A 17632-nucleotide genomic window follows, 5' to 3' on the forward strand; every position below is an offset into this window, starting at 1 on the left:
TGCTCACACCACCATGTGCCTGCCCTCACTGTACGGCCCGGGGACCCGGCTCCGATGCCACAGCGAGCTGCTGGGTAGAGAGCGGAGGATACCGCTCACACCACCGTGTGCCTGCCCTCACGGAGCTGCCCGGGGACCCGGCTCCGACCCCCACACCCGGAGGCCCGGTGCTCCTGGGCGCCCGCCTCAGCCTCTCCCCTCAGCCCCGGACTGACACGTAATCCTCCTGGGTCAGACCGGCTCTGCCAGCGGCGCCGGTGCCCAACTCCCCCGGTCCGGTCCGGTCCGGTCCGCCCCGGCCCGCCCGCCTCGACCAGCACTCGGCGTGGACAAAGGATACTTTCCAGGCTGAGGGTAGCGCCCAGCTCCGCCGCCCGGTTCTCCTTATCCTCCCCTGCATCCTCCCGCACCGCCGCCATGGTCACTCGCTGCTGAAGCACGCCGGGATACTGGAGGAGCGGCGGCCCGGTCGCGCAGCACGCCGGGATACTGGAGGAGCTGAGAGCCAGACGGGTCACGTGGCACGCCGAGATGGCCGCCCTGCCCGGCGTCGACGGTCGCCTGGGATGGAGGTTACCCCCACTCAGCGAGGAGATATTAGAAAATTAACGGTCGAAAGTAACGAGTAGCCAGCCTGCCATTAAAATGTGACGTTTTAGAGAAAACGCTGGAAGCATCAGTAGGTCAGGCTGCATCTGGTGGAAGAGAAGCAGAGAGAATGTTTCAGGTGTTGGAGCTTCCGTCGGGACAATGTTCTGAAACGTGCACTTGTTTTAATTTAACTAAGAAAAGGCAGGATTGTGTTTGATCAGCTGCACATCATCGCGTCCCAAACCGCACGCAGACCCGAGTAATGTTATAGAGTCAGTGTCAGTGTCATACAACGTGGAAATAGGCCCTTCGGCCTGGTCCGTGCTGACCAAGATGCCCCATCTAAGCTAGTCCCATTCGCCCGCGTTTGGCCCATATCCCTCTAAATCTTTCTTATCCACATACCTGTCCAAGCACCTTTTAAATGTGGTTAATGTACCTGCCTCAACCTCTTCCTCTGACAGCTCGTTCCATATACGGACCACCCTCAGGGTGAAAAAGTTGCTCCTCAGCTTTCTATTAAATCTCTCCTTAAACCCCTGCCCTCTCGTTATTGATTTCCCCAACACTGGGAAACAGACTGAGCGCATTCATCCCATCTATGCCCCTCATGATTTTAGACGCCGCTATAAGATTGCCCCTCATTCTCCTACACTCCAGTGAAAAATGTCCCAACCTCTCTCCATAACTCAGTCCCTCAAGTCCCGGCAACATCCTCATAAATCTCCTCTGCACTTTTTCCAGCTTAATGGCATCTTTCCTATAGCAGGGTGACCAAAACTGAGCACAATATTCCAAATGCAGCCTTGTACAACTGCAACATAACATCCCAACTTCTACACTCAATGCCAGCATGCCAAAAGCCTTCTTCACCACCCTGTCTACCTGTGATGCCACCTTCAGGGAACCATGTAATTGTGAGAATGTGAAGAAACATAGCCAATTGAGAATATTTGCTCCTGGCATAGGAACAAGCTCAGGATGGGTGGGACAGAATGATTTTCATTCATTTCCCAGGCCAGCATTTACTGCCCGTCTCTAAACATTTCTTGAGAGGGTGGGGGTGGGTCGCACTCTTCAACCACTGCAGTCTGTGTGGTGAAGGTGCTCCCTTTGGAGGGAGTTCCAGGATTTAATCCCAGCTATAATGAGCAACTGCGAATATTTTTCCCAGTTGGGATGATGCGTTACTTGGAGGGGAACCTGCAGGTGGTGGTGCTCCCGTGTGTGCGCTTCCCTTGTCTTTCTTATTGGGAGAGGTGGCGGGTTTGGGAGGTGCTGTCGGAGTAGCCTGGGCGAGTAACTGCGGTGTATTTTGTAGACAGTGCGCACTGCAGCCACTGTGTGGTGGTGGAGGGAGGGAGTGTTTAGAATGGTGCATGGGCTGCTTTGTCCTGGGTAGTGTCAAGCTCCTTGGAAGTTGTTGGAGCTGCATTCACCCAGGCAAGTGGAGGGTGCTCCATCACACTCCTGTAAGTAGAATTCATGCTAATTTGTTATGACAACTCATGTTTGTCCTCGTAATGTACTGTGCTGCAGCTGCAAAAAGCTAATTGTCATGGCATTTATACCCTGTGTATGAATGCCTCTCTGACAATAAATCTGAACTTGATTTGTGCCTTGTAGATGGTGGAAAGGCCTTGGAGTGTCAGGAGGTGAGTCATTGAAGTGTCATCAGAATCAGATTAATTATCACTGACATATGTCGTGAAATATGTTGTTTTGCTGCGGCAGTACAGCACAAGACATGAAGACGTAGGAAACACAGGTATAGGTACACACAGACATCAACACACAAAGAATTAGGTGCAGGAGTGGGTCACATCCTTTAGTGTCTGTTCCACCATTCAATAAGATCATGGCTGATTTGACTGTAACCCCCAACTCCATGTTTCTCTGTACCCTGGTAGTCTTTCACAGTTTGCTTATCAAAAATCTATCTCCTTTCATTGTAAAAATATTCAAAGTCTTTCCTTCCACTACCCTTTGAGGAAGAGAATTCCAAAGACTTAGAACTGTCTGAGAGAAAAAAATGCCTCGACTCTGCCCCCTTTTTTCCCCTTACAGACCTGTGAGTCTATCAATGGTAAGGAAAGCAGCGGAAGCAATATGAGGGCAAGATTAACCTATACTTGGAGAAGCAGGGGTTAATCAGAGATAGTCTTTGTAGCATTGTTAACAGGAGGTCCTAGCTAATTAATTTGATCGAATTTTTCAAGGAGGTCATTAAGTGTTGATGACGTCAGTGTGGTTAATGTCATCTATGTGGTAAGGCCTTTGACAAAGTCCTAAATGGGAAACTGGAAATTATATATGACATGATCTGTCTGGATGGCACACTAAACAAAAGCCTTTCACCGTATCTCAGTGCATGTGACAGTAATATACCAATACCAAAGGGATAGAGGCCATGGGACCCAAGACAAGTTGGCAAATTGGATTCAAAAATGCTTTGGTAATAGAAAGCAGAGTGTGATGGTGGAGGGTTTTTAATGACTGGACGCCTACGAACAGTGGTGTACCTCAGGGAGCATTGCTGGGACCCTTGCTGTTTGTTATATACATGAATGATTTGAATATAAATGTAGGAGGTACTGTTAGTTTGCAGATGACATAAAATTTGGTGGTGATATTGATAGTGAGGAGGACAGTCTAAGGCCACAGAATGATTTTGATCAGTGGTAAGATGAGCAGAGCAATGTCAGATGAAATTTAATCCTGATAAGTGTGAGGTGATGCACTTTGGAAGGTCTATAAAGATAGGACATATTCCAGGCATGGTAGAGCCTTAGGAAGTATTGAGGGACCTTGATGTATGTGTCTAAGGATCCCTGAAGGTGGCAGCACAGGTAGCTAAGGTGGTGAAGGAGCATACTGGATATTTGCGGTCATTAGCTGGGCACAGAGTATAAGAGCAGTTTGGGTCACCACACAAAAAGAATGTTATCTTTGCATTGGAGAGGGTGCAGAAGAGGTTCACCTGGATGTTGCCTGGGATAGAGCATTTCTGTTATAAGAGACTGGATTAGCTGTGTTTGTCTTCCTTGTAGCGGAGGAGACTGTGGGGGGACTTGTTGGAAATATACAAAGTTAAGAGGGGCATAGAAAGGATAGATAATGGAGGTTTCTAAATCTAGAGGACATACGTTTAGGGGAGATTTGAGAAAGATTTTTTTTACCGAAAGGATGGTTGGAATCTGGAATCTAAGGAAGTGGTGGAGGCAGATTCTCTCACAAAGTTGATGAAATATCTAGATGGGCACTTGAACTGAAGATAAGGCTACAGACCAAACACTGGTAAATGGGATTAGCATAGATGGGTATGTGATGGTCAGCATGGACGTGGTGGGCTGATGGGTCTGTTTCTGTGCTGTGTGACTCTATGATAACCTCCCTACTTTTTCATTCAATTCCCCTAGCAATAACATTTTGATGCTTGGTTACTTGCTGTACCTGAGCACTAGCCTTTTGTGAATCATGCAGTGACCCACTCCTGCACCTAAATCATTGTGTGTAGATGTTTGTGTGCTCTGTACCTGTGTTTCCTACAAGTGACTTTCATCTCCCTCTACATATCAGAGCTCTAAAATCTGACACCATTTCATTATGCTATTATTTTTATTTTTCCTGCCAAAATGGACGATTTCACATTTTCCCACAGTATACTCCATTGTCCAGATCTTTGCCCACTTGTTTAACCTATCAGTATTTGATTAGAGCAATATGATAATGGGTAGGTGATTTTTTGTTAATGATGTTAGTTGCAGGATAAATATTGGTCAGGCTGTGTTTGACCTTAGAAACACAGAAACATAGAAAACCTACAGCACAATTCAGGCCCTTCGGCCCACAAAGCTGTGCTGAATATGTCCCTACCTTAGAAATTACTAGGCTTACCCATAGCCCTCTATTTTTCTCAGCTCCATGTACCTATCCAACCGTCTCTTAAAAGACCCTATCGTATCCGCCTCCACCACCATTGCCGGCAGCCCATTCCACGCACTCACCACTCTCTGAGTAAAATACTTACCCCTGACATCTCCTCTAGACCTACTCCCCAGCACCTTAAACCTGTGTCCTCTTGTGGCAACCATTTCAGCCCTGGGAAAAAGCCTCTGACTATCTACACGATCAATGCCTCTCATCATCTTATACACCTCTATCAGGTCCCCCCTCATCCTCCGTCGCTCCAAGGAGAAAAGGCCGAGTTCCCTCAACCTGTTTTCATAAGGCATGCTCCCCAATCCAGGCAACATCCTTGTAAATCTCCTCCGCACCCTTTCTATGGCTTCCACATCCTTCCTGTAGTGAGGCAACCAGAACTGAGCACAGTACAAGTGGGGTCTGACCAGGGTCCTATATAGCTGTAACATTACCTCGCGGCTCCTAAATTCAATTCCACGATTGATGAAGGACAATACACCATATGCCTTCTTAACCACAGAGTCAACCTGTGCAGCTGCTTTGAGCATCTATGGACTCGGACCCCATGAGCCCTCTGATCCTCCACACTGCCAAGAGTCCTACCATTAATACTATACTATGCCATCATATTTGACCTACCAAAATGAACCACTTCACACTTATCTGGGTTGAACTCCATCTGCCACTTCTCAGCCCAGTTTTGCATCCTATCTATATCCAGCTGTAACCTCTGACAGCCCTCCATACTATCCATAACACCTCCAACCTTTGTGTCATCAGCAAACTTACTAACCCATTCCTCCACTTCCTCATCCAGGTCATTTATAAAAATCACAAAGAGTAAGGATCCCAGAACAGATTCCTGAGGTACACCACTGGTCACTGACCTCCATGCAGAATATGACCTGTCAACAACCACTCTTTGCCTTCTGCGGGCCAGCCAGTTCTGGATCCACAAAGCAATGTCCCCTTGGATCCCATGCCTCCTTACTTTCTCAATAAGCCTTGCGTGGGGTACCTTATCAAATGCCTTGCTGAAATCCATCTACTGCTCTCCCTTCATCGATGTGTTTAGTCACATCTTCAAAAAATTCAATCAGGCTTGTAAGGCAGGACCTGCCCTTGACAAAGCCATGCTGACTATTCCTAATCATATTATACCGCTCCAAATGTTCATAAATCCTGCCTCTCAGGATCTTGTCCATCAACTTACCAACCACTGAAGTAAGACTCACTGGTCTATAATTTCCTGGGCTATGTTGATAAAGGGAACAACATCCACAACCCTCCAATCCTCCGGAACCTCTCCCATCTCCATTGATGATGCAAATATCATTGTCAGAGGCTCCGCAATCTCCTCCCTCACCTCCAATCTCCTCCATGAGATGGGGTACTCTCATCTGGTCCCAGCGACTTATCCAACTTGATGCTTTCCAAAAGTTTCAGCACCTCTTTCTTAATATCTACATGCTCAAGCTTTTCAGCCTGCTGCAAGTCCTCACTACAATCCCCCAGATCTTTTTCCGTAGTGAATACTGATGTAATGTATTCATTAAGTACCTCTGCTATTTCTTCCAGATCCATACACACTTTCCCACTGTTGCACTTGATAGGTCCTATTCTTTCACGTCTTATCCTCTTGCTCTTCACATACTTGTAGAATCCCTTGGGGTTTTCCTTAATCCTGCCCGCCAAGGCCTTTCCATGTCACCTTCTGGCTCTCCTAATTTCCTTCTCAAGCTCCTTCCTGTTAGCCTTATACTCTTCCAGATCTCTAACATTGCCTAGCTCTCGGAACCTTCTGTCAGCTTTTCTTTTCCTTTTGACTAGATTCATTACAGCCTTTGTACACCATGGTTCCTTTATCCTATCGTAACTTCCCTGTCTCATTGGAACATGCCATGCAGAACTCCACACAAATATCCCCTGAATATTTGCCACATTTCTTCTGTACATTTCCCTGAGAACATCTATTCCCAATTTAAGCTTCCAATTTCCTACCTGAGAGCCTCATAATTCCCTTTATTCCAAGTAAACGCCTTTCTAGTCTGTCTGTTCCTATCTCTCTCCAATGCTATTGTAAAGGAGATAGAATTATGATCACTATCTCCAAAATGCTCTCCCACTGAGAGATCTGACACCTGACCAGGTTCATTTCCCAATACCAAATCAAGCACCGCCTCTCCTCTTGTAGGCTTATCTACATATTGTGTCAAGAATCCTTGCTGAACACACTTAACAAACTCCACCCCATCTAAACCCCTTGCTGTATGGAGATGCCAATCGATACTTGGGAAATTAAAATCTCCCATTACAACAACTCTGTTATTATCACACCTTTCTAGGATCTGCTTCCCTATCTGCTCCTCGATATCCCTGTTACTATTGGGCGGCCTATAAAAAACACCCAGTAAAGTTATTGACCCTTTCATGTTCCTAACCTCCACCCACAGAGACTCCGTAGACAGTCCCTCCATGACGTCCACCTTTTCTGTAGCCGTGACACTATTTCTGATCAACAGGGCCACTCCCCCACCTCTTTTGCCTCCCTGTCCTTTCTGAAACATCTAAAACCCGGCACTTGAAGTAACCATTCCTGTCCCTGAGCCATCCAAGTCTCTGGAATGGCCACCACATCGTAGCTCCGAGTATTTATCCAAGCTCTTAGCTCATCTACCTTGTTCATAATACTCCTTGCGTTAAAATAGACACATCTCAAACTGTCGGTCTGAGCACATCCCTTCTCTGTCACCTGCCTATCCTCCCTCTCGTACCTGCTACTAGCTTTCTCTATTTGAGAGCCAAACACCTCTTCCCCAGTCTCTCCAGTTCGGATCCCACTCCCCAACGATTTGAGTTTAAGCTCTCCCCAGTAGCCTTAGCAAACCTCCCTGCCAGGATATTGGTCCCCCTGGGATTCAAGTGCAACCCGTCCTTTTCGTACAGGTCATACCTGCCCTAAAAGAGGCCCCAATGATTCAGAAATCTGAATCCCTGCCCCTTACTCCAATCCCTCAGCCACACATTTAACCTCCACCTCATTCTATTCCTATACCCACTGTCACGTGGCACAGGCAGTAATCCTGAAATTACTACCTTTGTGGTCCTGCTTCTCAACTTCCTTCCTAACTCCGTATAGTCTTTTTTCAGGACCTCATCCCTTTTCCTACCTATGTCGTTGGTACCAATATGTACCACGACCTCTGGCTGTTCTCCCTCCCTCTGCAGGATATCTTGGACACGATCTGAAACATCCCAGACCCTGGCACCTGGGAGACAAACTACCTTCCGAGTTTCCTTCCTGCGTCCACAGAATCGCCTGTCTACCCCCCTAACTATAGAGTCCCCTATCACTACTGCCCTCCTCTCTCCTTCCCTACCCTTCTGAGCCACAGGGCTGGACTCTGTGCGAGAGGCACTGCCACAGCTGCTTCCCCCAGGTAGACTGTCTCCCCCAACAGTACTCAAACAGGAGTACTTATTGCCAAGGGGTCTAGCCGCAGGGGTGCTCTCTGGTACCTGTCTCTTCCCCTTCCCCCTCCTGTTATTGACCCACTTGCCTGTCTCCCGTGGCCCTGGTGTGACCACCTGCAACTCCTTTCTATCACCTCCTCATTCTCTCTGACCATACGAAGGTCATCGAGCTGCATCTCCAGTTCCCTAACGTGGTCCCTTAGGAGCTGCAGCTCGACACACCGGGTGCAGATGTGGCCATCCTGGAGGCTGGGAGACCTTCTGGCAACTTTATAGTTTTTAATACAATATTAATTTATCTAGACAAATGCCATTGCTGAAATCACACTGATGATATGTTGGAGACAGAGGACCTTACCATTGACCAGGACCTTGGTCTCTCTAGACCATGTGGTAGCTGGTTTGCAAGAGAAATCATGCACATCGTTTATGCTGAGTGATGAAGTCAGCCCAACTGCAAATAGGAGAGTTTTAGGGAATATGGGCTAGACTGTATGCTTTGGGCAGCACAGCTATTGGAACTGGTGTGCAGTTGTAGGGCGATTGGTATTGGGGACTGTCCCTGAAGGTGGTGGTAGGGGAGGGGGTAGTTGGGGAGGCTAGGGGCAGTGTGGGCAGTCTTGTCAGCAGATGGAAAGTGGAGGGAGGTGTAGGGGGAAGAATGGGGAATCAAGAGGGAAAGAAATGGGGGAGATGCTACGGGAAGGGTGGAGCTGAGGGGAGAAGACTGGTGTGGTAACAGAGTTGAATTCCTTTCTCCTTTTCATATAGTTCAATGGGATATTTTACATCAACCCAAAAGGGTGGATGAAGCCTCTGTTTAATATTTCCCCCAAAAAACTGACCTCCAATAGTTGCAGCACTGCACTGGGGCAAGAGCTTGGATTATAGGCTCCAGAATGATTAATTTTTTTTTGAACAGGAGAATTTCAAAAATTACATTTAAATTGCTTCTTACTATGGCTTACAAATCAATGTCAGACTTTATTGATTTTCACCTCAGTCTAGAACAGCCTGTTATGCTCATTTGGTACAGCTCACCAAATTAGTTGTTATTTGTTGCTCCTCTGGTCTTTGTCTAACTACAATATGCCTTGCAATTTTGAGGAACCAGCCAGATGTCCAGTTTATAAGACTTAGGTAATACAATAAGGATGAGATATAAATTATTGAAGTTCTTTCCAATTGTGTGAGAAAGGCAAAGGGGTTTTGATTAAAGAAGGAAGGTTTGATGAAATGAACAGAGAGACTTTCCTACACCGTTTAAAAATTATTCCTAAAAATGAGAGAGATACTCAGAGAAATGCCTTTACCCTGTAGGTTATCTATCTTTTTCTTCTTAATTGAGTTTCTCTTCATGGCCCATGTAGTTACATGTTGGACTGGAACCTTTCCAGCTTGAAAACACACTATTAAATCATGGGTTTGGGAATGAGTCAAAGGTTGAGAAAACTGGTCCACATTAATAGGGGCTACTACTGACGTCAAAATGGTATTGTAGATAAACAATGAAATCTAGCAAAATAACAGACTGAGGCAGGCAAGGAGAACATTATTTTACACAAATGTCACATCTGAACCTTTTCTGGCACTTGAAAGGATATGTCATCTGCTAGGCTGTAAACAGTCAGTGTAAACAGAATTATGATGTTTGTGAGAGATCACATTTGCTACCAAGTTTATAACTTCATTTTATATTCTAATCAGAAATATAATGAAGCTGGATCCAGCTTTCCAACCGTCCATTCTGACATTCTGCATAGTACTGGTCGGGCTCTGGATAGGTTGATGTTGAGGCTGTGAATCAGAACTGGAAAGCTGCAATGAGTACAACAAGGCATTTGACCATACCTGACCACAGCAGGGGCAGAGGGAGGAGATTTGCAGGTCAGTGAAAGCAAGTGTCATTCAAGTTGGAAGTCAGGGCTAGGAGGATCACACCATCATTCTCTGCAGCCAATCTGTACAAGTAACCTGGTGAACAATTATTCCATCTTCCATAATTATTCGCTCTTTCTCTATATGTCTGTTGATCCAGGCTTGCTCTTACTCTATGTACGTTGATCTTTCTCTCTCTCTCTCTCTCTCTCTCTCCATCGATTCCTCTCTCACACTCTGTCTCCCCCGATTGCTCACTCTATCTCTATTGATCCACTCTCTATCTCTCCGTGATTGCTCACTTACTCCATCTACATTGATCCACTCTCACTCTATCTCTGATCCACTCTCACTTTCTCTCCAGGTCTTTCTGATTACTTCCTCTATCTCCATTGATCCCCTCTGTTCTGCAATTTTCCCTTACCCTTACCCAATTTTGTGCAGTCTGATGGACCCTCCCCTCACCAAAGATCAGCTCAGTTTCTTCACTGAAAATGCTGAATGTTTTCGCCCCACCATCTTTTACTTCTCAGCTGTACCACCATGACCTTTTGCCCCAACACCTGAACAAACTTCTCACCACTTCAACTCTTTCACCCAATATCATTCTTACACATGATACTTGCATACTATTTTCAGTTCTGAAAGATTTTCCAATAAATAATTAATGCTTGGCACATACCGAAAGTAATAACAATTTATTAAAAACATTGTATATTTCTCATCTGTCTATTCCACCTGTCTTATTGAATTGTTTCCCTGAACATTTCTGTGCCTATTAAATCTATTAATAGTGCTGATATATTGTTCACTGTACTGTATTATTGTCATAAAACACCCACAATAAAATAATCCATCTTAATTATATTAAATGTGCTGTTGAAAATGTTATTAAATGTCATACTACATATATACTCCACATAAATACATTATAGTGTATATGACTTCATGAATTTTACATGATTTAAATTATTTGACATTCTCTTCATAAAATAATATTTAAGCCCTTGATGATTTCTGTTTGAATAGTTTCTCTATAAAACTCAGTTTCATTTCAGATTCTTTATTTAAATGTGAGGAAGAGGAAATCAAGAAGACATGGACACAGTCCAGATCCAGGACTACTTACTGAGTGGTTACAGGCAAGTACTCTGCTGGAGGAACTCAGTGGGTTGAGCAGCAGCTGTGGGAGGAAAGGAATTGGTGACATTCTGGGGTGAAACACTGCATCAGGACCGACAAATACAGGAAAGAGCATACAAAGTTGTATAAGCAGCCTGGGAATAGGGATAACTTCAGTCTGTCCTTGATGTCTAAAACCGGGCATTGCAGTGGGCAATGGTTGGTGATGGACTTCTGTATTATTCAAACCTCTAGCAGGATGGAAGTACCGTCCAGGTTCCATGGCCAGCAAAGTTCAGACACCACTGATTCCAAGGAAAACAGGGAGTTTAACCAGCACAAATCCAAGATCGGGGGTTTTATTCAACAATGCCCCGGGTCAGGAGGGTTAAACAGGCTCCAGATCAGGGCTTTTAACCAGCAATGAATCCCTTTAAGATAGCTTCCCATTTCTCACAAAGCTTTTTGTTTTTTGTGATTGTTACCACTTTCTTTGCATCTCCTTGCTTTGCTTTACACTGATTGCCATTTGCTGCTCTTTGCCTCTGTATAAGACAAACAGAAATAGAGGAAAAAATGGAAAGAGTAAAACAATGAATCTTTGTGAGTGCCTCATTGTTATTTTTGGAGAGCAATTCACATATAAAAGCCCATAAGCTTCAACCTTTCTCTAATCATAATTTCACACACCTACATAATGCATAATTGGCTGTTATATAATCTCCATTTATTCCCTTATATTTCTTTCACCTACAGTGCCTAATTCCATGGCACTTAATTTTCTTATTTCACTTGACATGTTTAACTAGATACTATTGTGGCAGGATGGTGAGGTGGTGCTGCTGCCTCACAGCTCTAGGACCCAGGCTTAATCTTCATCTTGGCTGTTGTCAGTGTGAAGTTTGTACTTTCTCCTGACTGTGTGGGTTTCTGCTGAGTGCTCCTAAATCCAAAAGGTGTGTTGGTAGGTTCACTGGCTACGTTAAGTTACCCCTTAGCGTGCAGGTAAGTGGCAAAAGGGGAGCTGATGGACATGTGAGAGAGAACAAGTTACAGGGCTACAAGGAAATAAAAAGGGGGGAATGAGATTGATGGGATTGCTCTGCTGGGAGCTAGCATTGACCCATTAGGCTGAATGGCCTCCTGTATGTTGTATGCTGGAGTGGAGAGTGCAACAAGCCTTTCTTTGAATGCTACATTAGTGGACTGATAGCCAGTGGGCTATGGACCACTCAGCGGGTCGAGCAGCATCTGTGGGGAGAAAGGAATTGTCGACGTTCAGGTCGAGACCCTGCGTCAGGACTGAGAGTGGAGAGGGGAGGCGGCCGGTATAAAGAGGAGAGGGGGGAGTGGTGAGATGGGAGCCGGAGGTGGTTGGTGGACTGAGGAGGGGTGTAAGATGACAGGCAGGTTGATCCAGGTAGGAGAAGGGGAGGGGTGGAGTTGGGAGACAGAGACAGGTGGAGGGAGGGGAGTGTGAAGGTGGCTGTGGACCAAGTGCTGGAAAATAGGATTAATACAGATGGGTGGTTGATGGTTGGCCTGGATGTGGTGGGCCGAAGGGCCTGCCTCTGTGCTGTGTGACTCTGTAACTGCTGGTATCCCCTTCTTTTCTGGTGGAAAAGTGACCAGACCGGCAAAGTTGCGTACTGCTCACTGAGGCAATGACCCTTCGAGCAGTCCCTCCACATTCCCTCAACGAGTGGGTGATCCCTCACCAGTGTCCCGAATCACTGAGCAGGGAGAGGTCTCCAACTAAGGGGAATGAAGATGGCTTGCATGGAAATGGGAGGAAGAGATGGGGAGAAGGGGCGAACAGCATTAAATATTTCACTTTATTCTTCCTGACATTAATGTTTAAAGCAGAGACCAACATTCACTCTGGGGTCTGTGCACACCAGGGGTGTGCGAGGTGGTAAGGGTGAGTGAAATAAGCATTTCCCCCACCCTTCCTCCGAGTGGCCTGCTGTGGGGTAGGGACGGTCCAAACCAGGAACAACATCAGGAGGGGAAGAAGGTGACATGTTGACATAGTAAAGGCCCCCTCTCCACCCAGAACCCGTCTAATGCCACAGCTGAATTCAAGTTCAAGTTTATTGTTGTCCTAAGCATACAGTACCTACACAGGGTATAAATTCCATGAAGATTAGCTTTTTGCAGCAGCAGCACAGTACGAGGACAAACATAACAACATAAATTATAAATAACTTACACGTGTGCAAAAGAAACATAACGACACTGGCGCAAGATTGAGAGAGAGAAAAAAATATAGTCCGAGGTAGTGTTGGGGTTTTGCAGGTTGGTTCAAGAACCTGATGGCAGTGGGGAAGAAGCTGTTGCTGAACCTTGGGGTGTGGGTCTTCAGGTTCCTGTACGTCCTGCCTGACGGCCTCACCCTAAGACCACTGACTGACAATACTCCTTGCCATTTTGCATTGACAGTCTGCAATCATTTCTCAACTGGGAGTGGGTGGTGGAATGGGTGAAGGCTGGGGTGGTGGGCTAAGGGGATGGCATTTCTTGCTGCGTCCTTCTGACTCCCATAACCCAATCACTTCACAAGACTAAAAGGGGATTTCTTTCATGCTGGCTCCTAATTGGAGATCAAGTTTCCTTAAAATCAACCCGCTCCAAAGGGCCACAGCTTATAAATAGCAGCTCCCCAGAGGAAGAAGGTGGGCAGGAAGAGAGGGGTTTAGCCCTGTTCACTTGAGGATCTGGCCAATTCCAACACAGCTTTCCTTTGGGAACAGTTGCATTGCTGACCCTTCAGATGCAGCAAATGCAGGAGACTCAGAGCAGGAAGGTCCCGTGCCACGAGGTAGTGCTTCCAAATTCCCGTCTAAGTGGAGATAAAATTGGATGGGAGATCCAGTGTGGCAAACAGAGGAAAAATGAAATGTGAGGCATGGTCTCCACATGACATGAGCGTTATTCCAGTAACCGAGTGGCTTACAAGGGGAGAAATGTTTTATTTACCGTCGGGAGGAGAGAAGGGGTGGGAAAGGGATCACAGAGAAGGTTGGAGAGCGAGGGAGTTCAGACAGGGGACCAGGTGAGTTGGTTGGGAAGCTCATCTCGAGAGGGATTTGGTCAGATCGTTTGACACATGATAGGTTAGAGTTGGGTGGCCTCTGGCTGAGAGAGACACTGGGAATAGATGGGGTCTCTGCTGGAGACCCCTTCTATTCCCAGTGGGACGTTGCTTGTGGAGGGAAAGGGGAGCTGGCGAATGGAAGAGATGGGGGAAGGGTGTGCAGAAGCAGCTATGGTTTGAAAAATGTATTGATAAAAAGATGCAGGAAATCTGAAATACAAACAAATTGCTGTAATCACTCATCAGCTCAGAGGAGAGCTGTGAGAGAGAAATAGTTCACGTTTCAGGTGGAAAATCCTTTATCTGGACCATCTGTGATCTGAAGCACACACTTTGTTTCTCTACCCAGAGTTGCTGCCTGTCCTGTTGAGTATTTACACCATTCTCCGTTTGTATTTGAGAAACCTGTTATTCACTTACAAAATGTGAATGGGTATGAAAGAGCTTCTTGAAACCAGCAACGGTCTTAGTTATTCAACCAAAAAGGGGCTAGAGAGACTTATTTTCATTCTGACTACTGATCTGGGATATGTACAGCTGAAGGCTGAGTGAGTTAATGGCAGGGTGGGTATCAATCTTTTACCTCAAGCCTCTCCATTCTCACCAACAACGCAGCCCTGAGCAACTCTCAATTCTCAGACAAGGTGGAGATATGGGGCATGAAAGTTCACTGCACTATCTAATACCAATCTAGAGGTATGGAATGTAGTTTTATTGGTGGAGAGGATGTCTTCTCTGTGTTGCCACTGAGTTTGCAATGTTTTAGTTTATAGGATTAATTGTGCAGTAATTCACTGTAGAGATCATGTTTCCGGATCTGGTGGTGTACCTGAAATATATACTCAACCTGCTCCAGACAACAAACAGAACCATTAACTTCACCGGAGACTGAACAGATTGAAAGCTTCGCTGAAAGAAAACCATATTTAAACCCCAAGAATAAAAGGATTTGAGGCCTCACAATGGAATCAATGTAAAGTTGCCAAGTTTAACATGATTGAGAAGCCACCTTTGCGTTAAGATTCATAATGTAGGTCATAAAACATTTTGCCATCTGTCTCACACACATCACGAGATTACCAGTGGGCTGTTGAATTGTCCGGAGAGGTTCATACTATTATTGGCTGCAAGGGGAACAAAGAACTCACAGTTGAACGTTTAAGCTGGGAAAGGCTGGTTAGTGGACAGCAAAATATGCTCCTTTGTATATTTGTTCAGAATGAATAAGAAGCCAGTAAGGATCAAGTAGAACTCAGCACGATGACTTGCCACTGTTAGTTTGACCGTGGCAATGTGCACCCGCTTTCCATTAAACGGGTGGAAGCATCACACAGTGAAGGGAGCAGCACTAATTACAATGTCTTCCTTCCTAAAGTGTGGTGACCAGAAGTGGAAGCCACACTCTACCAAGGTCAAAGTCGAGTTTATTGTCATATGCACGTGTGCACAGGTGCAATGAAAAACTTACTTGCAGCAGCATCACAGGCACAGAGCATCAGATAAGCAGCATTCACAAAAGAAATAAATTATACACAATTTTTACAAGAAAGAGCACAATTAGAACAAAAAAAAGTCTATTTTAGTGCAAAGTAGTCATAGTGTTGCTATACTGTAGTAATTAGGTTGGCTCGTGAACCAAATGAAAGGCTGAAGGGAAGTAGCCATTCTCGAACCTGGTGGTGTGGGACTTCGGGCCTCTGTACCTTCTGTCCGATGGTAGCTGCGAGAAGATGGCTTGATCCAGATGGTGGGGGATCTTTGATGATGGATGTTGCCTTCTTGAGGCAGCGCCTCCTGTAGATACTACCGATGGTTGGGAGGGATGTGGTGGGCTGAGTCCACTACTCTCTGCAGCTTCTTATGTTCCTGCACATTCAAATTGTCACACCAGACCATGATGCAACCAGTAAGTATACTTTCAACAGTGGTATAACCAGTGTGATAAAAATGTTCAACCCAACTTTCCTGCTTCTCTGCTCTCTGTCTCCATTTATAAACACCAGGATCCCGTCTGCTTTACTAACAACTCTCGGAATGCATCCAGCCATGCAGCAGTTTATACATATTGATAACCAGATCTCTTTCCTCCCACACACCTTTTCAAATGGTATCATTCAGTACATACTGTTTCCCTTTGCTCTTTTTGTCAAAATGTACCTGCTCTCGGTATTAAATTTCATCTGTCAATGCCTGTTCATTCCACCAGCCTATGTAGGTCCTTTTGCAGGTTATTCCTATATTCATTGTTTAACATCTGTCCAAATTTTGCATTATCTGCAAATTTTGTCCTGCATATCCATATCTAAGTCACAAACAATAAGAGCAGTGGTGTGAACACTAGGGATTATATACCATCCTCCTTTCTGATCTCTTGGGTTTTGTCTTTAAACCCAATTTCTTATTCTTCTGACCATTTTATTCCATGGGCCTCAATTTTGTTAACCACCCTTCTTTGTGGGACTTTCTCAAAAGCTTTCTGAAAATCTAGAACAATGACATCTACCGTATTGCCTTCATCAACCTTCTCTGTTCCTTCACCAATAAAGTCCAACCAGGCTAGTCAAAGGTAACTTCCCTTTAATGAGTCTGTGCTGGCTCTCTTTTATTAACTCAAATTTCTTTTATTACTGTACCTGCTTATTGTTTGTAAAAGCATCCCCACCACCAAGACTAAACTGACGTGTCCGTTACCCCTTTTTGAACACTGGTGTCATATTGGTCATTTTCCAATCCATTGGCACCTCCCTGTTTCTAGGGAGGATTGGGAGATCATGGCAATGTTCCATCCCCACTTCCTTTCACAAGCCAGGACACAGCACAGCTGGACTTCTCATCAATTTTCACCACCTCCACTGTCTCCATTACTCCCTCTTTATTGAGATTTTAGCACCATTTCCTTCCCTGGTAAAGACCAATACAAAGTAATCATTTAGTATTCCAGCCTTCTGCATCTATGCACAGGTAACTTTCTAGGTCTCATAATTTGGGTTCCCTTCTTCCTCTTGCTACCGATTTGCAACTTAATCCACATCTTTCTGCAGGCCTGACATCAGGCTCCAGAAACAGACACCCTATTCCAAGCTCCATCACGGAAAGAGATTACCAGGTGGACAGAGGAAACAATTCCAGGATGTGTTCATATCCTCCTTGAACATCCCCACTGAGTCATGGGAACCCGTGGCTCACAGCTGCTGAAAGGGGAGAAGGAGAATTCAGTATGATATTGAGAACCTCAAGGCTGTACATTGGGAGCACTGAGTAGCCACCATAAACAGTGGAAGGAGCACACCACTTCACAAATTACTCACCCACCTGCTCCATCTGTGGAAGAGTCCTCGGTTCCCACATCGACTACCTCAGTACCTACAGAATTGGAGTGCAAGCAAGTCAGTCTTGAGCATTCAGGATGGTTTTGAGAACATGGAGACCCTGAATTACCAGCAGAGGGAGTGGACCACCTCACAGACTAACTACCCTCCCTGTTGGCCACCACCTCCCCACCTGTGGAAGAATTTGTACTTCACACATTTACCTCAGAATCACAAA

The 17632-nt window shown here is 45.5% G+C and overlaps 1 protein-coding gene and 1 long non-coding RNA gene across 2 annotated transcripts in view; one reads left to right on the forward strand and one right to left on the reverse strand.

Moving 5' to 3' along the window:
- Nucleotides 1-609, reverse strand: part of srp68 (signal recognition particle 68) — a 58096-nt gene extending 57487 nt beyond the window's left edge. The window contains exon 1 of the mRNA XM_052032758.1: nt 341-609. Coding sequence (XP_051888718.1) covers nt 341-419 — 79 coding nt within the window. The 5' untranslated portion in view covers nt 420-609. The remainder of the gene's footprint in view (nt 1-340) is intronic.
- Nucleotides 601-11051, forward strand: LOC127579811 (uncharacterized). The gene is made up of 3 exons (XR_007957730.1): nt 601-727; nt 9697-9876; nt 10926-11051. It is a non-coding gene; the product is annotated as an uncharacterized LOC127579811 (long non-coding RNA).
- Nucleotides 11052-17632: the final 6581 nt, after the last annotated feature.

The sequence above is a fragment of the Pristis pectinata genome, chromosome 18 (genome assembly GCF_009764475.1).
Source record: "Pristis pectinata isolate sPriPec2 chromosome 18, sPriPec2.1.pri, whole genome shotgun sequence".
Classification (NCBI taxonomy): Eukaryota; Metazoa; Chordata; class Chondrichthyes; order Rhinopristiformes; family Pristidae; genus Pristis; species Pristis pectinata.